The following is a 17,327-nucleotide window of genomic DNA, read 5'->3' as shown; positions in this document are numbered from 1 at the left end:
CCTTTAACTGGATCACAGAATCAAGTATCAGTATCTTAAGAAGAAATTGGAAATAATTCTTGTGGACTCCAGATTTAAAGGGAATTCCCTGTATTGGAATTTTATATTGAACACTGAATTATGTTGGCACAATGTGGAAAAATGCCAGTTTCCCATTTCAGTGGGAATGTGCAGGCCTCTTTCTGTCAGAGAGACTAAGCTGTGTTCTTCAGTCATGCAGGCTTGCCTCTGATAACCCTTGATGTAAAGAACTTGGGTTATATCTGGCATGTTTCAGACATGAGTGGGAGGTTTTCACTTGCCTGTTCTAAGGTGTGTTTTATCCCCCCTGATAAAGTCACAATGCCTGTTCCTGTGCAGATTAACAGCTTAATTGTGACTGTACTGTAGTCAGCAGCCACTGCTCCACTCTGTCAAGGTAAAGTCACTTCTACTCTTCTGTGCTGCCTTGAAGTCCAGTTTCCCTGTCTGTGTTAGGCCTAGTTCTTGGATGTGTTGTTTATTTGCCATATCAAATCACCTTTCAGAACGTTTGTTGAATAGCACCTTACACCTGCAGGATAGTTGGCATCAGAGATCAGAGATCAGATCAGATCAGAGATCACTCCTGTAAGTCTTTGCCTTCAAATTGTACCTTTTTTTCTTTCTTTCATGAGTAATTTTTACTGGTATTGTTCTTCATGGTTTTCTCTTGTCAATTGAACTTTGCTTGTGTCAGGTTCAAAATTATACCGGGTGCTTTTCAAGACGAATGGTCCAGTAAACCTGGGAGATTTTACAGGGCCATACTACCTGAAATATTGTGTCCCCAGTCTAAGTGCTCTTGAAAGTTGAGCTTTATTGCTTTTGAATCAAATTCCAGGATTATATTCTAGGAAGAAATGTGGTGAGAATGAAATACCTTTTCTTGGTGGTGGTAAGGGATCCTATGTGGCAGTTGTAAGAGTTTGCAGAGTTTCATGTTGCTGTTACCAAGAGACAAGTAACAGCTTGAGGAGTATGAAGTGGTGCATTCCTTCTTTATCTCTTTTGCAGAGAGGAGTCAGGATAGCACTGGAGCAGTGCTGTCTGACTCCAGTTCCACACAGGATATGTTTAATGAGCCTGCCAGTTCTCAAGACAGCCTGAAGAAGACTTACACAGAGAAGAGGATTTCTACTACCTATGCTGATACACTGGTGCTCAGCAAAGAGACCCTGGGATCTGCAGAGGAAAAGGGTATGCCTGATTTAATAGATAATGTCAGCTGCAATAGTCTCATTAAAGTGTTTCTCCTGGCTTGCAGATGCACTGAAATATGCTGCACTGTGACTAAGAATTTTAACTAGGTATCATTGCTGCCATGTGTGCTTAAATTTGGAACTGTGCCTCACTTATGTGGCCACCAACCCGATTTTTCTGTCTGTTAAATCTTACAAAGAAAATCTAAACTCCTGTCTGCTGGCCCTTTGACTGACTTGCCTTCTTTTAGGTTATTATTTGCTTTTTCTTCAGTGTTTCATATTTTTAAATAATTTAAAGAGTAGTTATTTGAATATAGTCTCAAACAACACTTCTTTACTTTTCCCAGGAATAGATGCCCTTTTTGTTCTGTCCCAGTAGCAGCTTAATATTCAGTACAGAGAAGAGCTTTAGTAGTAGAATTTAGATACTTTATTCCATTGTATACTTCATTCCAGTGGAGAACTAGAATTGCTCTCTACCAGATTTTTCCATATATAATAGTACTAAGTGTTCTGTGTTCCACTGGAAAAATGGCTTCAAAATCCATTAGCTGGAATTTCCCTTTGTCTGATGTTTGTACAGTTGAATGTAGCAGTAGATAAAGAGGCTGGGCTTCAACAGGGAAAGACAAACAAAACCAATGTGTAAATTTTGTCCACCTTTCCAGGCTGTGGCTTTTTGTGGGATGTTATGTCTTCTTTGCCAGTTCACACTTTCCCAGTTCCCGAAATCAGAGATCATGCTATGTGGAGAGTCCTGAATCACTTCCCAGATCTCACTAGGAACAAGTGCCAAGCAGTTATCTCTTTGTTTGCAGACTTAGATTACCTTGGTTTCTTGTTTTTAAAAATATTTTATTTCAGTCTTGCCTGAGCTAGGGAAGCCTGTGGTGGTACTTGCATTAACATGCTGAAATAGATGCCAGTTCCCAGTTTTGTGAAAAACTACTTCCATAATCACTAAATCCAGTAGTCTTTTGGCTACTAGACTAAAATCATGGCTCTTTTTCAGGCTTGCAGTGAGCTGTGTTATTGTCATCATCTGTCTGTCAGAAAAACCATCAAATACATTCTTAAATTACTGGTGTTTCCCATAAAGCTACCTGTACAGTAAAATTTTAATGGATTATAGGCATCAGGCAAGCACATTTTGGAAAATGTATGTTCTGTAAAACATGTTTGACTCAAAAGTTCAGTCTTATGAGAGAAAGCTGTTATGGAGCAGCTTTATATTTGAGGATGAAGTACATTTTAGTGTATCTCTACACTCTCTGCTGGGAGATAAGATCTAATGTAAGAGGCTCTTTATCCTAGCAAAGACAAAGACATGGTAAACTTCCATGCCTAAAGATCAAAGTTAAAGAAATTAATCTGCATGTAGCATGTGTGTTTCCAGCAGTAACGGTTAGCTAACAGGAAATGTGGAAGCTGCCACTCTAACAACATGGTTTCTGAAGTAAGATTTGATATCCTTCAACAGAAGATGGGTCAATTGAATTATAAGTTACCAAGTAATCACAAAAATATTTACATGGAACTGTAGGTCCTACATTATGCAGAAGACCAGGTGAGCTGCTGAGTCCATTTTGAGTTCTGGGATTGTGTTCTAGGCAGACTATGAAGAATAATACATTTCACTTGGGAGAGTGTCTTTAATTTTCTCTTCTTTCTTCTTTTCTTTGCAATAAAACATTCCTGAATTTACTCTTTTATTTTGGCTTTTTTCCCTCCTCCTCCTCCTTAATCTTCCAAGAGTATGTAAAACTGCATTGTGTAAGGTGTGCTGAATTCATACTATTGTTCAGGATAAAACCCAAATGAAGACAGTGGAGATACCAGGATAAAACCCAGATGAAGACAGTGGAGATACCAGGATAAAACCCAGATGAAGACAGTGGAGATACCAGGATAAAACCCAGATGAAGACAGTGGAGATACCAAGATAAAACCCAAATGAAGACAATGGAGATACCACTGTGTGGCTCTGTCAATGAGTTGCAGATTACTTGTTCAGTGAACATCCTGAATAGTCATAATTTTTTTTTTTCAATATTTCTGTCTATGCTTTAATGAAGAAAAGGATTACCTTTTGTCATACTGAGTTTTTGTCATTTTCTATATGTCATTTGTCATTTCACTGTCACTTTCCTCTTACTGTTCCAGCTGCAGGAAAGTCAGAAGAGCTGCTGGAGATCTCAGTATCGTACGATCCTGCTGAGCCTACCGGCCAAAAACTGCTGGTGGATCCTCAGTGTGCTTCTGGCAATGCCCTCAAAGCTGCCATCCCCCCAGGCTCGCAGTGGGACTGCAAGAAGAAGGCTGACCCTTGTGGAGAGGATGCAGCTGAGTTTCCTCAGGGCCTCCCCGCAGACCTGGAGGAGCAGCGCAAGTTCCTGACGGAGCAGTGCATCTCCTCCTTCTGCCTGTGCCTCAGCCGCTTCCCCCAGCACTACAAGAGCCTCTACAGGCTGGCCTACCTGTACACCTACAGCAAGACACACAAGGTGAGCTCTGAGCCCCAGTGGGAGATGGATCTGTGCAGAGTTCTCAGTATGTATCCATGTGCAAACCTTGAGATAAGAAATGCTGACTCAGAAATGCCATGGAATAGGGCAGACATTGTTGGGAGAGAAATGGAGCTAGAAACAAGGTCAAAGGATGGCTTTGCAAACAAGACTGGGTACTGTGGAGAAATGGAACTATGAAAGTGCATTGCAGTGGAACCCATGAGGGGTAGTTTCAGATCATTGGCTTTAAGGCATCTACAGCATGGTGTGGCTAAAGCTGACAGGCCAGGAAACACAGTGTTTTGTAATTAGGAAATAGCTTCTGATTGTGATGGTGTGAATTGTTACACCTGTATTGTCTCACCCTTCTCATAGACTGAAAATGGAATAAAAGTTTTTAAAACCACCTCTCAGTTGCCCCATCTCTGGGTCAGGAAAAGAGCATTGTTTGACACCCCAGCAAACCAACTGTGCTGCCACTGGCACTGGTGCAGAAGCCTCAGTGCTAAAATACAGCTTGTTCAGTGCAGTTGGGAATGAAACTACACTTGGGGAAGTCTTCAGCTTCTAGATTGTCTGACTCGTGTGTGAGGTCAGTTAAGGAGAAAATTTCTTTTTTTATTACTGAACTAAGTAATTTTCTGTCATTCAGCAGAGAATTACATTTTAGTTATGTCACATAAATTAAGATGTTCTCATGAAAATGACAGCAATTATTTATTTTACTGAATAAGTGGACTGAAAAGTGACTTGGAAGCAGAAATTAATCAGTATTGTGCAAACACATCATGTGACACAGATAAACTTTCTGGGTCTTTGTTGGTAAAATGTGTCAGAACAGTACATTGAAATGATCAGAGGTATTTTACTATTTGCCATAATCAAGGTTTGAATTCACAGATTTTATATTTGGAAGTCTTGTATTAGATCATATGCTGCTTTGCATGGCTTCCTGAGTTTTCTTCCCCACCAGTACTGAGGCTTATGTGAACAACAGGGAGGGGAAACAAATTGTACCCCTGGCCTGGAAGCAGCAAACATCACCAGTGTCACTGCAAAGTGAGCTCAAGCAAGTCTTGCCAACCTACTGGAAGGTGATGAATATTCCATTTGTCTGTAGAGTGATTATCCAGAAAAAGATCGCCCTTTTTTATGGAGAGCTTGTTTTGAAAACATTCTTACGCTGTTTGTATGTAACAGTTGTTAATTTTTCCATGGAGCTAATCATGAATAGGAGCCATAGATTCCTGCAATCTGTCATTACTGTTGCTGACATGATTTTGTATCAACATTCAACGAAAAAAGCTGCCTGTTTTCAATTTATTGGTTCAAATAGCATGTCCTTGCCTGAGGAACTACGTGCAAAATAGTTTCTTCCATTATTTTTCCCTGATGAAGCTTTCTCTTTTGCTTTTTATATCTCCCTCCTTATATAAATATCAACTCAGTGAAGGATTTCTATGTGAAATACACATTGTTATCTAAATCTGTTTCCTCTTGGAACTCAGAAAAACTGAATCCTGCCTGTTTGAGCCTAGTAGTTACCAGGCTGGCTTCAATGAGCATTTTTAGGTTTAACTGTCCTTTCTATTCCTTCTGCATAAAGCATAATGAACAGCCACTTGACATGGCAAAACCCAAAAAAAATCTTCTTATTGATATACGTGCACTACATGTTTTCACATGGGTTTTACATTGTCTTTCTTCATTGGCTCAGTCAGGTTCTTTTGCACAGCAATGTCCAATGTCTGTGTTTTAATGGCACATTACTGTGTCTTTAGTGGAAATTATACTCCTGCACAAACTTAAAACACAAAATGGATCTATGCATTGTCAGCAGTAACTGCAGTAAGAATTGTGCTTACATTTACTCGTGATAAACCTGATTTTAAAAAATGAGATCAATTACATCAGGTTGTGCTGATGGAGGGCAGAGTGGTAAATTTAAGAAATCTGAGATTAATTTTTAAATGCGTATAACCACCTTGGAAAATTCAGCATTTACATTCCAATGCCAGGAATTTGCATGAAGAATTTAGACTGATGGCCAAAATTCATGGTTGGCTGGGAAAAGGAGAGGATTGGCAGGTCTCCATAGTGCTCAGAAAAACAAGTTTTCCATATGCAATCTGTTTTCTCCCATTTCACAGTTTTCCTGGTTTTGCTGTTGTGAGATTAGTGAAGATAGTTGAGTGATTTTTAAACATCTTTTCAAACTCTTTGAACATTTTGTTTGGCTACATGTTCTGTTGGGTTTTTTTTTTTCCCCCCTGCAAAATCCAGCTTTAAATATTTATAGAGTTTATTTTTCTTTGTTTTAATCTGTTATCAGAAGAAATTTATACATAGCTATTTTTAGTTGGAGTAAATGTGCAGGGAAATACGGATGGATTTTCAGAAGTTACTTCATTGCCAGTTTGGGCAGTAGTTTCAGTTTCCCATCAATATTTTCTTGAAGAAAAGTCTTCATCCTTTGTGAGTTTTACCTCCAAAATGAATGTTGGCAGTTTGGAAGGAGAAGTTAGGTCTTGGCAGGGTACTGTTTGTCAGTGTAACTTTGTGAGAAGTATTCACCTTATGGTCCTTATGGATCAGAATGTGGAACTGGTCTGATAATCTGTAACCAGCAGGTTGTCAGGAAAGAAAAATATTTACTTTTTGTAATGTTTTTTTAAAATCTCAAAATAAAAAGTGCTCTGTAAATCCTGGAAGAATCTGCTCATGAAGACTGTCTGAGTTTTTAAGTTTGTATATTCTGTAATGTCTGTTATTAGCAGTGCCCTTAATGGGGAAATGAATGTTGGGTGTGACAGGTTGGTCAAAGCAGGCGTAATACATGCATGTAAAAATTACAAGATTATATGTTTGTAGGTTTAATATATACTTAGAGACAGACATAACCTGGAAGCATAATAGATGTAACCACTTCAAGTAGAAACAGTTTGATAATAACAGTTCATTTAAAAGGCCACCCTTCAAATCAGTAGTCTTATTTTGCTTTTATTTGATGGAGGAGTAGGAGAAGTTTTTGAGACAAAGCTTTCTAATGGACTGTAAATAAATGAGAGGGAGGGATTAAAGTATACTGGTGTGTTTTGTTCACCTCTCAGAAACACTTTGTGGGGTTTCCAGTTCAGGTGAAGGTGCTTCTGACACCATAGAGTTAAGGGGTATCCATCCCAGGTGATTCAGTTCCACTTGGCTGACCCTAAGAGATTTTCCTTTTCTACTTCAGCTTTTTTGCAAGTTACTGTACCCTGTCAGTCATCTTGTCTTTGAATCTTGGGGTGATAAAGATGTGGGAGGCAACAGCTGAACTGGAAAGAGTATTTCATAATTGCCCTGAGTCAGACAGCCAAATCCAGCATTTCAGGCTGGCAAGCAGTGTGCCAAGAAGAATAAATCCTTTTTGCTGTGTCCTGGATCCCTTCACCCACTCCTAATAACTTCAGGTGGAAACCAAGCAGAGCAGACTCTGTGAAATCTAATGAGTTGAGACCTGCTCAGGCATATTTACTGGGAATAAGTGATCATGCTGATTTAAGGAGAAGGGTAGTGGAAAATCTGTAACTATGTCTTTTATTCCTATTAGCTTTGATTGTGTGAAGTTACCGTGTAATTGCCCCATTTGTCTGAATGATCTTTTCTCCTCCTAGCTGGGTTACTGCCATCATCTTGTTCAATAAAAGCCTGTGAATTATGTGTACCAAACACATGCCTGTGCATGGTCAGTGTAATGTGCATAGCACATCCCAGCACCAGAGCATGATGCTACAATTAATGATACAGTTAATGATCTCTTAACCTTTTCCTTGGAAAGCTTCCATTCGAGAATACATCCACAGCTAACTTTTCTTTAGACTGGAATTTTAGATTTAAGCTTTGTGGTGGGATGGTAACTTTCTTAAGGATTTTGTTTTCCTTGAATTTTTGTGTGATAGTTTTAACTGTAAGATTCAGATTAGGCAAGTTTTACTTCATTTTCACACTTGAATTTACTTAAACTTCTGATGACTATGATTAGCACAAAAATAAAGCATTTTCTCTGCCTGGCTCTTGGATGTTCCAATAGGCTTATTTTTGTTGGATTCTGATTTTATTCAAAACAAGATGACTTTCATGGAAGACCAGATTTTTGTAGGTTCTCTTGCATTGTATTTTCTTCTGTATGTATTCCCAAGCATTTTTCAGGATTAGGTTAACAGGATTACAGAAATACACATTACTAAAGAAGTTATGTAGAGGAAAGTTAGTATGCAGCTGAGTTTACACCCTCTGCTTTCTTCAGTCTTAATTAAATTTGGCATTCAGTGATAATAATTAAATTTACTGATATCCGTGACCAGGCAGAAAGTACCTTGTGATGTTTATGAGTGAATATGTATTTGTTCCATACCAAAACAAAGCTGTCCAAATCCCCTTGATTATGCTGCACTATAATCATGAATGTCCTGTGTAAGTACCTCTGTGAGCTCTTGGAATGAGGGATTTTTGACACCCGTAAATATCTGGTTATTATTGTTTAGCTCTCCTGCACATGAATCCATAATCAGCATTTTGCTAGAGGGGATGCTGCAGTTCTGGTGAGACACTGGAGATTTCTGCATGATTACTGTCATTAGCACAAAGGCACTGATGATTGAGCAGAGCTTTCACTGTTTCACCAGGGTCTTATAGACAAAAATAATCTGGAACACAGGAGGAGAACTTTTCTAATAACTCCCCCTCCCCACCATACAAACATATACACAAAAGAAAGGATATTACAGCTGGAATATCCTTCTTGGATGGACGTGATTTAATCACATTTATGACTCACAGAAGTGTATTTCCAGTCCACAGAACACAAGCCAGAGTGCAACATTCTTATTTCCCTCTATGAACCAAACATCTTCCTCTTTCTTTCATGTCCTCTCTTGTGAAGTTTTCTGTACAAAAGCTGGCCAAATGCAACTCAAATGCCACATTTGAACCCTGAAATAAAAAAAAAAAATGAAGTGAAGCAAAGCTTCCATCAGTGAAATCTCACAATTAATAATTGTCCCATCTGTTGGTAACATTCTGCCTGGAGCCAACAGCTGTCCCGAGTTCTCAGCTACAAAAGGGAGCTTCATGCATTGAACTCTTAGAGGGATAGTGCTTTTATCAATTTTTGGTTGTTATCTATCATTTAGTTTCCTGCTGATAATTTCTTGTTTATTCATTCAGCACTATTATCCAAGTTTGATGATAGTTGTGGAATTTCCAGGGAGGTAAAGTGAACTTACATGGAGGGCAGTGGCTGGGTAGGGCCAAAGGCCCTGAATTCAGCACCCCACTAAAAGAAGGCTGCAGTTTAAGCCTGAGGGTCGAGGCCTCAGCTCTGGCAGGTATTCCCTGCAGGTGGTTGGCCCGAGGGAAGAGCTGGGAATGCTTCCAGAGAGTGTGTGGGGAGAATGGAACAGCAAGTATGTGGGAAACGAGAAAAGACACTTCAGGCTAATAAATAAAAGTGTACTTAGTTTTGTACTTTTACCTGCGGTGGCATTTGCATCCCCTGCCTCCATCTCACCTGGCTGTTGTTGTCCACAGAACCTGCAGTGGGCACGGGACGTGCTGCTGGGCAGCGGGGTGCCCTGGCAGCAGCTGAAGCACATGCCTGCACAGGGCCTCTTCTGCGAGAGGAACAAGACCAATTTCTTCAATGTAAGTTTACACAGCTGATAAACACAGTGCACTTGTGTTCTCAGCCAGCCCTGAGACACCTGTTTCTCATTGGAAAGGTCTGCAAAGGGATGGGGATGTGAAATTCCACACAGGCATGTTAAACAAGCCATGAGCAAGTAAAGGGAAGGAGAATTACAGAGATATTTACTGGGTGAATGTCTCCCTTGAAGGGTTATTTCTGGTGAGCTTGAAAACAAGGGGAAAGAAGCACCAACATTTTTTTCAGTTATGCATCATTTTTCATATACTTGATGGCTGAGTTCTCTTTAAAAATTCCAATTTGGTTCATCTTAATTATCCTCTTGTTTATTGTTTCTCAACTCAACCTGCAGTTCTCATGACGAAAAGTAGTGCTATTTGCTCTGAGAACTCAGCAGAGTTGGAAGGAGCTTTCTTGTGCTCTGCTCTCTGCAGCATGGCTCAGCAAAAGGAGTCTCCCAGCCCCACAGAGAGGCAGCAGCACTGTCACAGAGAGTGTGGCTGTGATCACTTCCACAGGGTGCCTGTGTCTCTCACTGACATGGGACACAGAACGCTCCTGAGACTCACATGGGCATTTATCCATCAATTCCCTGCTGGGATTGCCACTTACATGCTGCTGTTGTCTTTGGTATCTTTGGCTTTTCTGTGCTATGTGCCAGGGTTTTTGCCTTTTGTTCTTTTGTGATAGGGTTCTTTAGCAGTTCTGGTTTGCAGTGTGTGGTGAGAGCCTGGAGATGCTCTGCTTGTCATTCTGAGCTGAGTATAGTCCAAATCTGTTATGTGGTTGCCTGTGATGGCAGTGACAAAATTTTGTGCCTCTACTTTCCCATCCAGTGCTTCTGTTTTAATATTGGAATTGTGAAATTTATTTCAGCTTTATATCTGCTAACAGCTATCTTCATTTTTGCTGTATGTTGTGTTAATTAGCACCTCTCTGCAAACCTCTTTTAAGTACAAGGTAAGTGCTCATCTCTGATTATAATCCCTCAGATGGGTTAAACAACTAAGGAATATTGACAATGGTTCAACATTGATTCATGGGTCAGTCTGCAAAAAGGGTTTCTGTATCATTGCATCTTTCTGGAGAGAAGTTTTGATTAACAAGTGCTGTAGGCCAGCAGCTAAATACCATTCACCCATGTGATCACTCCCCTTCTCTACCCTCCATGGGATGGGGAGGAGAATCAGAGAAAAGGTAAAGCCCGTGGACTAAGATCAGTTAAAAAACTGAAATAAAAATATTACAATAATAGTAATGAAAGGGAGGTAAAGAAATAGAGAGAAATAAAATGCAAGAAAAACAAGTGATGCATAGTCCAGCTGCTCAGTACCTGCTGACTGATGTTCCAGTTCCCCAGCAGCAATCAGCCCCTCCCTGCCAGCTCCCCCAGTTTCTATACTGCTTTATATACATACCTCTGTTCCACCCTCTGGCCAGTTCCAGTCAGCTTTCCTGGCCACGCTCCCTCCCAGCTCCTTGTGCACTTCCTCGCTGGCAGAGCCTGGGAAACTGATTTAGAGTAAGCACTGCTTAGCAACAACTACAACATCAGTTGTGTTATCAACATTATTCTCACACTGAATCCAAACCAGCGCTGTAGCAGCTACTAGGAATAGAATTAACTCTATCCCAGCTGAAACCAGGGCACAGCTGATGGGGCAGACTAAACAGTGGGAACCTGATTGATGGCTACACAGCTGATTTCCCTGCACTGTCTGCCAGTTTTCCCTACAAAAATCCTGCTGTTATTAGCCCCTGACACAGCTGAATGCTTGGACTCAGATTCACATAGCACAAAGTATTCTTGTGGAAATTAATGGAATTATTCAACATGCTTCAAGCCAAGTGTGAACTTTGCATGATCAAGGCTGACTTGTTCATCACTGCAGGGTTAAGTGTCAGAAGTATTCTGTTTTAATGTATGAGGAAGATGAGCAGTAGGGAACTGAGAGGTGTGCATAAGGGAGTGTTTCTACTTGAAAATGTGGATTACCACATTAAGAGAGATCAGTGGTTGACCTAAATTGTGTCTAGTTTTTGAATGCTAATGCTAGCTAATTTAATTTATAGAGATTCCATTATATTCCTAGGTGGAATTTTCTAGCATTATTTCAGAAAGTAATTATTTCTTACTCTGCATACTAATATTTTTATACTCTGCAGGATGAAAAGTACTAGTATAGATACTTGACAGCAGTATAATAATGGTTTTTTATAAATCAACAAAAACTTAATTCCCATAATTGATTTATTTAATCAGAAATTAGATACACTATGAAAAAAAAGACAACCTTCAACAAAAGGTATATGCTGGCCCAGGCAACATATTGGGAACACTGGTAGAAAAGATAGAAGGTATTTGTAAATGCTATTCTCAGTTTGAACTTGGGTCTGTCAGCATAGAAAGGTAGTGTTAGTCTGGAGTACTCCATGTAGACCACTGTGTCCAGGCTTTAAAAGTTTGGGTTTGGGGATGAACTCTGGTGTCTCAGCTGTGGGGACATCTTGACTTATTCTGCATGCATGTAGGTTAATCTTCCTGGTAACAGGCACGAGTTTAGCATGGTGAAATATTTTGGTGGTCTCATTTTCTACCCAGCAATATTTTCAAAATCCTCTTCAAGTAACATTGTGTAAAGCACGTGGCATTAATCCAGAACAGATGACACAGACATAGCACAGTGAGGAAACCCAGATCTGAGAGGGAAAGGGCTACAAGTGCCCATGACAAAAAGTTGGTGGTGTCAGCTGACATTCCAGAATTGGACAAACCTAAATCTGTGAACAACTTGGAAAACAACCTCTCAGCTCTGCATTGACTTTGCCTGGGTTAAACCACAACTATTCTGTTCCCATGCAAAGCTCCCAGGCAGGCAGTGGGGAAGAGACTGAGCTGCACCATCTGGGTCAGAGCTCTGGTGTGTCATCCCCTGTGCAGATGGTGCTGCAGCCCACTGTCCCAGCTCCTGTCTTCACATACAGGCTCGGTGATAAAACACAAATTCTAGCACTCTACAAAAGTAGTCTCATCTAATCTTAGAAATTAAATGGCCAACCTTAAGATTTTCTAAGCCTATTAATGTCCCCCAGGGTTATTTCCAATAGAAACCTTTTGCCCAAAGTGTTTATTTGCTTCCATAAAATGCCTTTGGTTTTCTCTTTTGAGAACTCTTCAGCCTTCATGATACAATAGAGTTAAATGAATGTCTCAGTGGCTTTCTGTAGATACTTTACCACTGGAATACCTTTTTCTTCTGCAGCAAGTAGCACTGGTGTTTTTAATCTCTTGTAGAGAAGATTTAGGGTTGTTGAAATTACAGCTGACTCAATTTTACAAGTACAAACAACAGAGTGCAAGAGAGAAAACTAGCAGCTCCTCCTAGACATTTTATAAATCATGCATAGTCCTAGTAGAATTATTTATGAAATGTTTATGACAGCACTGTATGAAAAGAAATAAACCTGGGTAAAGCTGTCTCTTGTTAAATTTTACTGCAGAACTGCTGGTCTGGATCTGTGTCACGGGCTGTTGTATAATTTGTTAGCTGTCACTCATCTGCAACTTAAATGAGCGAAAAAGGCATGTTCAGTTAGCCCTGACTTCTTCTCATTTGACATATTAGAATAATGTCAGGATGCTCAGAACTTCCCTTTTTCAGTTCTAAGAAAAAATAGTGTTGCTGCATTATTGTACCTATTTGTTTCCCGAGCAGTAAAGAAAGGCCCTGGTTTTCTGTAAGCAGAGTTTTTTGCATGTTCATGGCTTTGTTAGTGAGGGCAATCATATGAATGAATATTGCTCTTAGATTTTAAGGAGTTTCAGCTGTGTTCCTATAAATTACTGTCAAATCTGGTGCTTTTGACCATTTGTCTCTTGCATGTACAGGTACATTCCAGCTTCTCTCCTCTTCTTCTCAGTGTGAATGTAAATATATACAGAGATTTTTTTTTAGGATGGCTGCAGGATGGTTTCTATAGTAACTAAATTAGAAATTATTTCAGCAGGAGAAAAAAAAATCCCAATATATTGCTTTATATAGTAGGGCACTTTCTTATATATCCAGATTTTGTGGTACTATTAATAAAACAAAGTTAAACTTTGTGCACAGATGATGGGCATTGATCAGGCTGTGGGTAGGTGGGGATTGTGGAAGAAGCATTTTGGTGGTTGAGCTCCACGTACCAGCAAGTTCTCCATATGGTTTAATATACACTATTTGTATTTTCCTGGCACATCTTCTGTGGTAATAATAATCTGTTGTAATAAGATCTTCATGTCCATCTTTAGTAACTGTTCCCCACAGACAAAAGCTGTGCATGCACGCCATATACTACAGCGTTGACACTGATGTGCATGAAGTCTTGCTGCAAACTGTTATGGGTAATTGTTCTATTTTTAATTCCAAAAGCAATGCAGTGTGTTTATTCTCTGCTGTGTGTGTAAAGCCCTTCATTCTGTGGTCTGGGCAAGCAGGGTCAAATCAAGGTGGGAGCATCCACTGAGTACCTGAAGCTGCAGAGAGCAGCGAGCTCCCTTTATTTTGCCTTTGTTCATGCCAAGTGTGACTGGGCGCTGGCAGGAGGCTCTGCTGAGCTCTGGACACTGAGTAGTTGAGGTCTAAAGCTGGTGCTGCAAGTTTCTAAAGGTAGTTCTTATTACACAGCATGGTGTCACCCAGTGGGAGCTTGCTCTGGTACTCTCTGTGTAGCACCTTCTTCCCTTAGTTGTGTTCCAGGAAGGTTGGTTCTGAACAGGAGAGCAGGGTGCTGTTTTGGGATTCTGTGTGACCAGAGCCATTCAGGTGAATCTGAGAAGCAGCAAATAAGTCTCTTATGAAGTCCCCAATATAGGGGACAAACAGGCAACATGCCTCAGCTCTCCTGGAAGTTGGGCAGTTCTGTCAAAGAGATTTCATTTTATGCCTCAATTGTTTTTATATATTCCCATAGATATACATTACTGGTCACTGTCAAAAATAGGGCATTGAGAGAATATATAGGATTTTCTTTTGATACAATCCAGCTGTTGTTTGTTTCTCTCCCATTTCCTGAAGTGCAGCCTCAGCATTAATGATTCTCATGCCTTTGATTAAAATGAAAGATTTGCTACAGTATTTAATGTCTCTGTTAGAGACAACTGGCTATCTATCATCCAAAGGAAGAGGGAAATCCATTAGCAGTGCTCTGAACCTGTGTTAGGTGTGTGTTCTGCCCAGTCTGAGTTTGCTACCAAAGCTGGCTTGAAGAACCCCCAAGCAGCACACAGTGCCAAGGGGCAGCTCTTCAAGGCTGCTTGAGACAACCTGACTGGAGCCTAAGGTTCAGCATTTCCTGCCATGTACTCGAAAACTTGAAACTGGAGGAACAGCAGACTAAAACCACTTTTGTAGAAATCTTACCACTCTGCTTTCCTTCCTGTCCTTGGCTGGTGAGAGATCTGAGTTACTCTCCTCCTGCTCATAGCTGATGTGTCTCTTTTTGGTTGGCAAATGTGCTTCCAGCACCTAGACATCTGCTGTGTGGAACATGAGCCTTCCGACCAAACTACTGCCATTTAAATCAGACTGGGGGGAAGTGGCAAAAACTTGAAGAAACTTACTGTGCCTCCATTGAGTTGAGATTGTGCCCTCAGCATGGTGAGAGGTGGAGTTTAGTCATGTATTGAGGCTCTAAGAAAATTAATGATTATGTTTTAGTTGGATCATGATTGGTTCTGAAAAAACAGTTGGTCTTTTTAGTGCTTCTAATGCTTTATTTGAAAATGAGTATGAGGGGTTGCCAACTCAAAAAAAAAAAAAAAAAAAAGAAATCACAAGAGACATCCCAGAAATCACAAGGGTTTAGTTATTCCGTTTTGCTGTTCTTACTTCTGAGGGTTTTGGATGCCATTTTTATGCAGCCACAAGGGAACAGAAACCATAAAGAAATCATTAAAAAAACCCCAAAAAACTGCTTTGATTCCAGCAACTAGATAATGCTTGAAGCAAGTTATTAGACTTAGTACCATTCGATATGCAAAAACAAGTGTCTAGAAAAGGTGACCTCCACCCCTGACACTGTGTAGTTGCACTAAACAAAATAGTAACAATGCCATAATGACAACATATAATAATAGTTTAATTTTTTTTTCTGCTGCTTATTTTTCTTTTTTGTGCTTTTTTGTCCCTAGGGATAGGGACATCTGGTGAGGAGATGGTTAAATAACCTACTTTAGAAGATAGAATTGTCTTTAATCTCTTCAGGACATGGCCATGTTATAGCCATGAAGTGTCAGGGTTTTCCGTGGGCAGGAGCAGGCCCAGTGCTCTGCTTTGTGCAAGGGCTGTTCAGTAATGCAGCTCCTCCTGCCAGCTCCCCACTGACTGGGAACTGTTGAGATGTTAAGGAAGAGACATGTCTGTGCTGCAGATTTTCTGCCTGTGCTGGGAGGAGGAAGCTGCTCCGTGCAGCGATGTGGCACTTTGGGAGCTGGTGCTGGCAGCAGTGCTGGGCTGTGCTCAGAGGCTCCTGCAGCGCTGCCTGTGCTGCACAGGGGCTGCGAGAGCTGAGCCTCTCCTGGGGCACCGATAGCACAGACCTTGCTGCTCTGCCTCACGTGGGCTGGGGCTGCCACACTGCCTGCCTGGCCTGCTGCCCCAGGAATTTTAACAAGGATTTCAGAGCTTTTGCTACGTTCCCCAGTAATGACATTATAGACCTATTGTTCCTCGTCTGTGTGAGGAAACCATTTCTGGTGTGGTGAAGACCTATTTGTGTGGAAAACTGCTGGGAATAAATGAAAAACCCTCCAGGAGTCCCTTCTGAGCCAAATGATTCTATGATCATATTGCCTTAATTTTTAAATACAGTCAGCTGTATAAATGGCAGATACTTTATGGTTACAGTACAAGCTAAAGTTTGGAAGACTGAAAAATGCAAACAAATCAGTATTTTCCCATTCTCTTTTCCTTGGTTTTCTTACTTTTTGGTCTTTGCTAATTTTCTCCATTACCCTTCACTGTATCTTCTGCAGAGCAAAATAATGTTACAGGTGTGATGCTTCCAGCACTCATCCTTGAATGTTCCTTGAGCCACAGGATAAAGGAACTCCTACTGAAAAAAAGCATTGTCATACCTGCCTGCAGATTCAGGAAAGCATGTTTGCATTGGTGACATATAATTCTTATTTACAGGAATATTTTTTATTTTTGCATCAAATCACCACCACTGGGGGTGGTTTGTTTTTTTTTTTTTTTTTTTAATGAACATTTAAATTTTGGACAGTCTGATTCATTAAAATGCATAATAAGGTGATAGCCCAACCCTTTTCTCAAACCATGACTGAAAGTTAATTTTATTAAACTGAATGTATGAAAGATTATTGACTCTGACTCTGTTGAATTTACTGAGGACAACTGTTTATATGTGGAAAAAGGTAGCTTTTCAAAAATCCACATATTTTAGTCAAGTAATCATTAATATGATTGTTATATGTTGTATGTCCATTGTTTTTCTCATCTAGCATGGTAAATGGCCTCCACTAGGGAAAGGGGAGGCAGGAAAGTATGATACAAGTTGTTCCTACAGTCAGAGTTAAAATTAAATGATTTCTCTTCTTTACCCTTGATAGTTGTTCCTTTGTCAGTAAAAAGCCATTTTCCATCTTTGTCCCTTTTTTTCCATCTGTGAAGTTAATTTCATTCTATTCATCCATGCCTTGTCTGCTGATTTTCTAACATTTTAGTTGATAGAATGCTTTTAGCAGGTACAGAGGAGTTGTACCTCTCATTCTCTGTCACTTGCTCTCATGTGTGCTCACTCTCTTGTGCAACCTTAATACCAGCTCTGGGACCAAAGGTAAGCAAGGAGTTAACTGTGCAAGTGAAACTTCCATAGTGATTGGCTTGAGACCAGAAACCCAGCAAGCAA

The 17,327-nt window shown here is 40.2% G+C and overlaps 1 protein-coding gene across 1 annotated transcript in view; it reads left to right on the top strand.

The window, feature by feature from the left end:
- The window catches only part of CABIN1 (calcineurin binding protein 1), a 108,572-nt gene that overhangs the window by 38,746 nt on the left and 52,499 nt on the right, over window positions 1-17,327 (top strand). Inside the window, exons 28-30 of the mRNA XM_053959387.1 lie at window positions 1,036-1,218; window positions 3,387-3,727; window positions 9,302-9,415. Coding sequence (XP_053815362.1) covers window positions 1,036-1,218; window positions 3,387-3,727; window positions 9,302-9,415 — 638 coding nt within the window. The remainder of the gene's footprint in view (window positions 1-1,035; window positions 1,219-3,386; window positions 3,728-9,301; window positions 9,416-17,327) is intronic.

The sequence above is a fragment of the Vidua chalybeata genome, chromosome 18 (genome assembly GCF_026979565.1).
Source record: "Vidua chalybeata isolate OUT-0048 chromosome 18, bVidCha1 merged haplotype, whole genome shotgun sequence".
NCBI classification, from domain to species: domain Eukaryota; kingdom Metazoa; phylum Chordata; class Aves; order Passeriformes; family Viduidae; genus Vidua; species Vidua chalybeata.
This window is presented reverse-complemented; position numbering and strand designations above follow the sequence as displayed.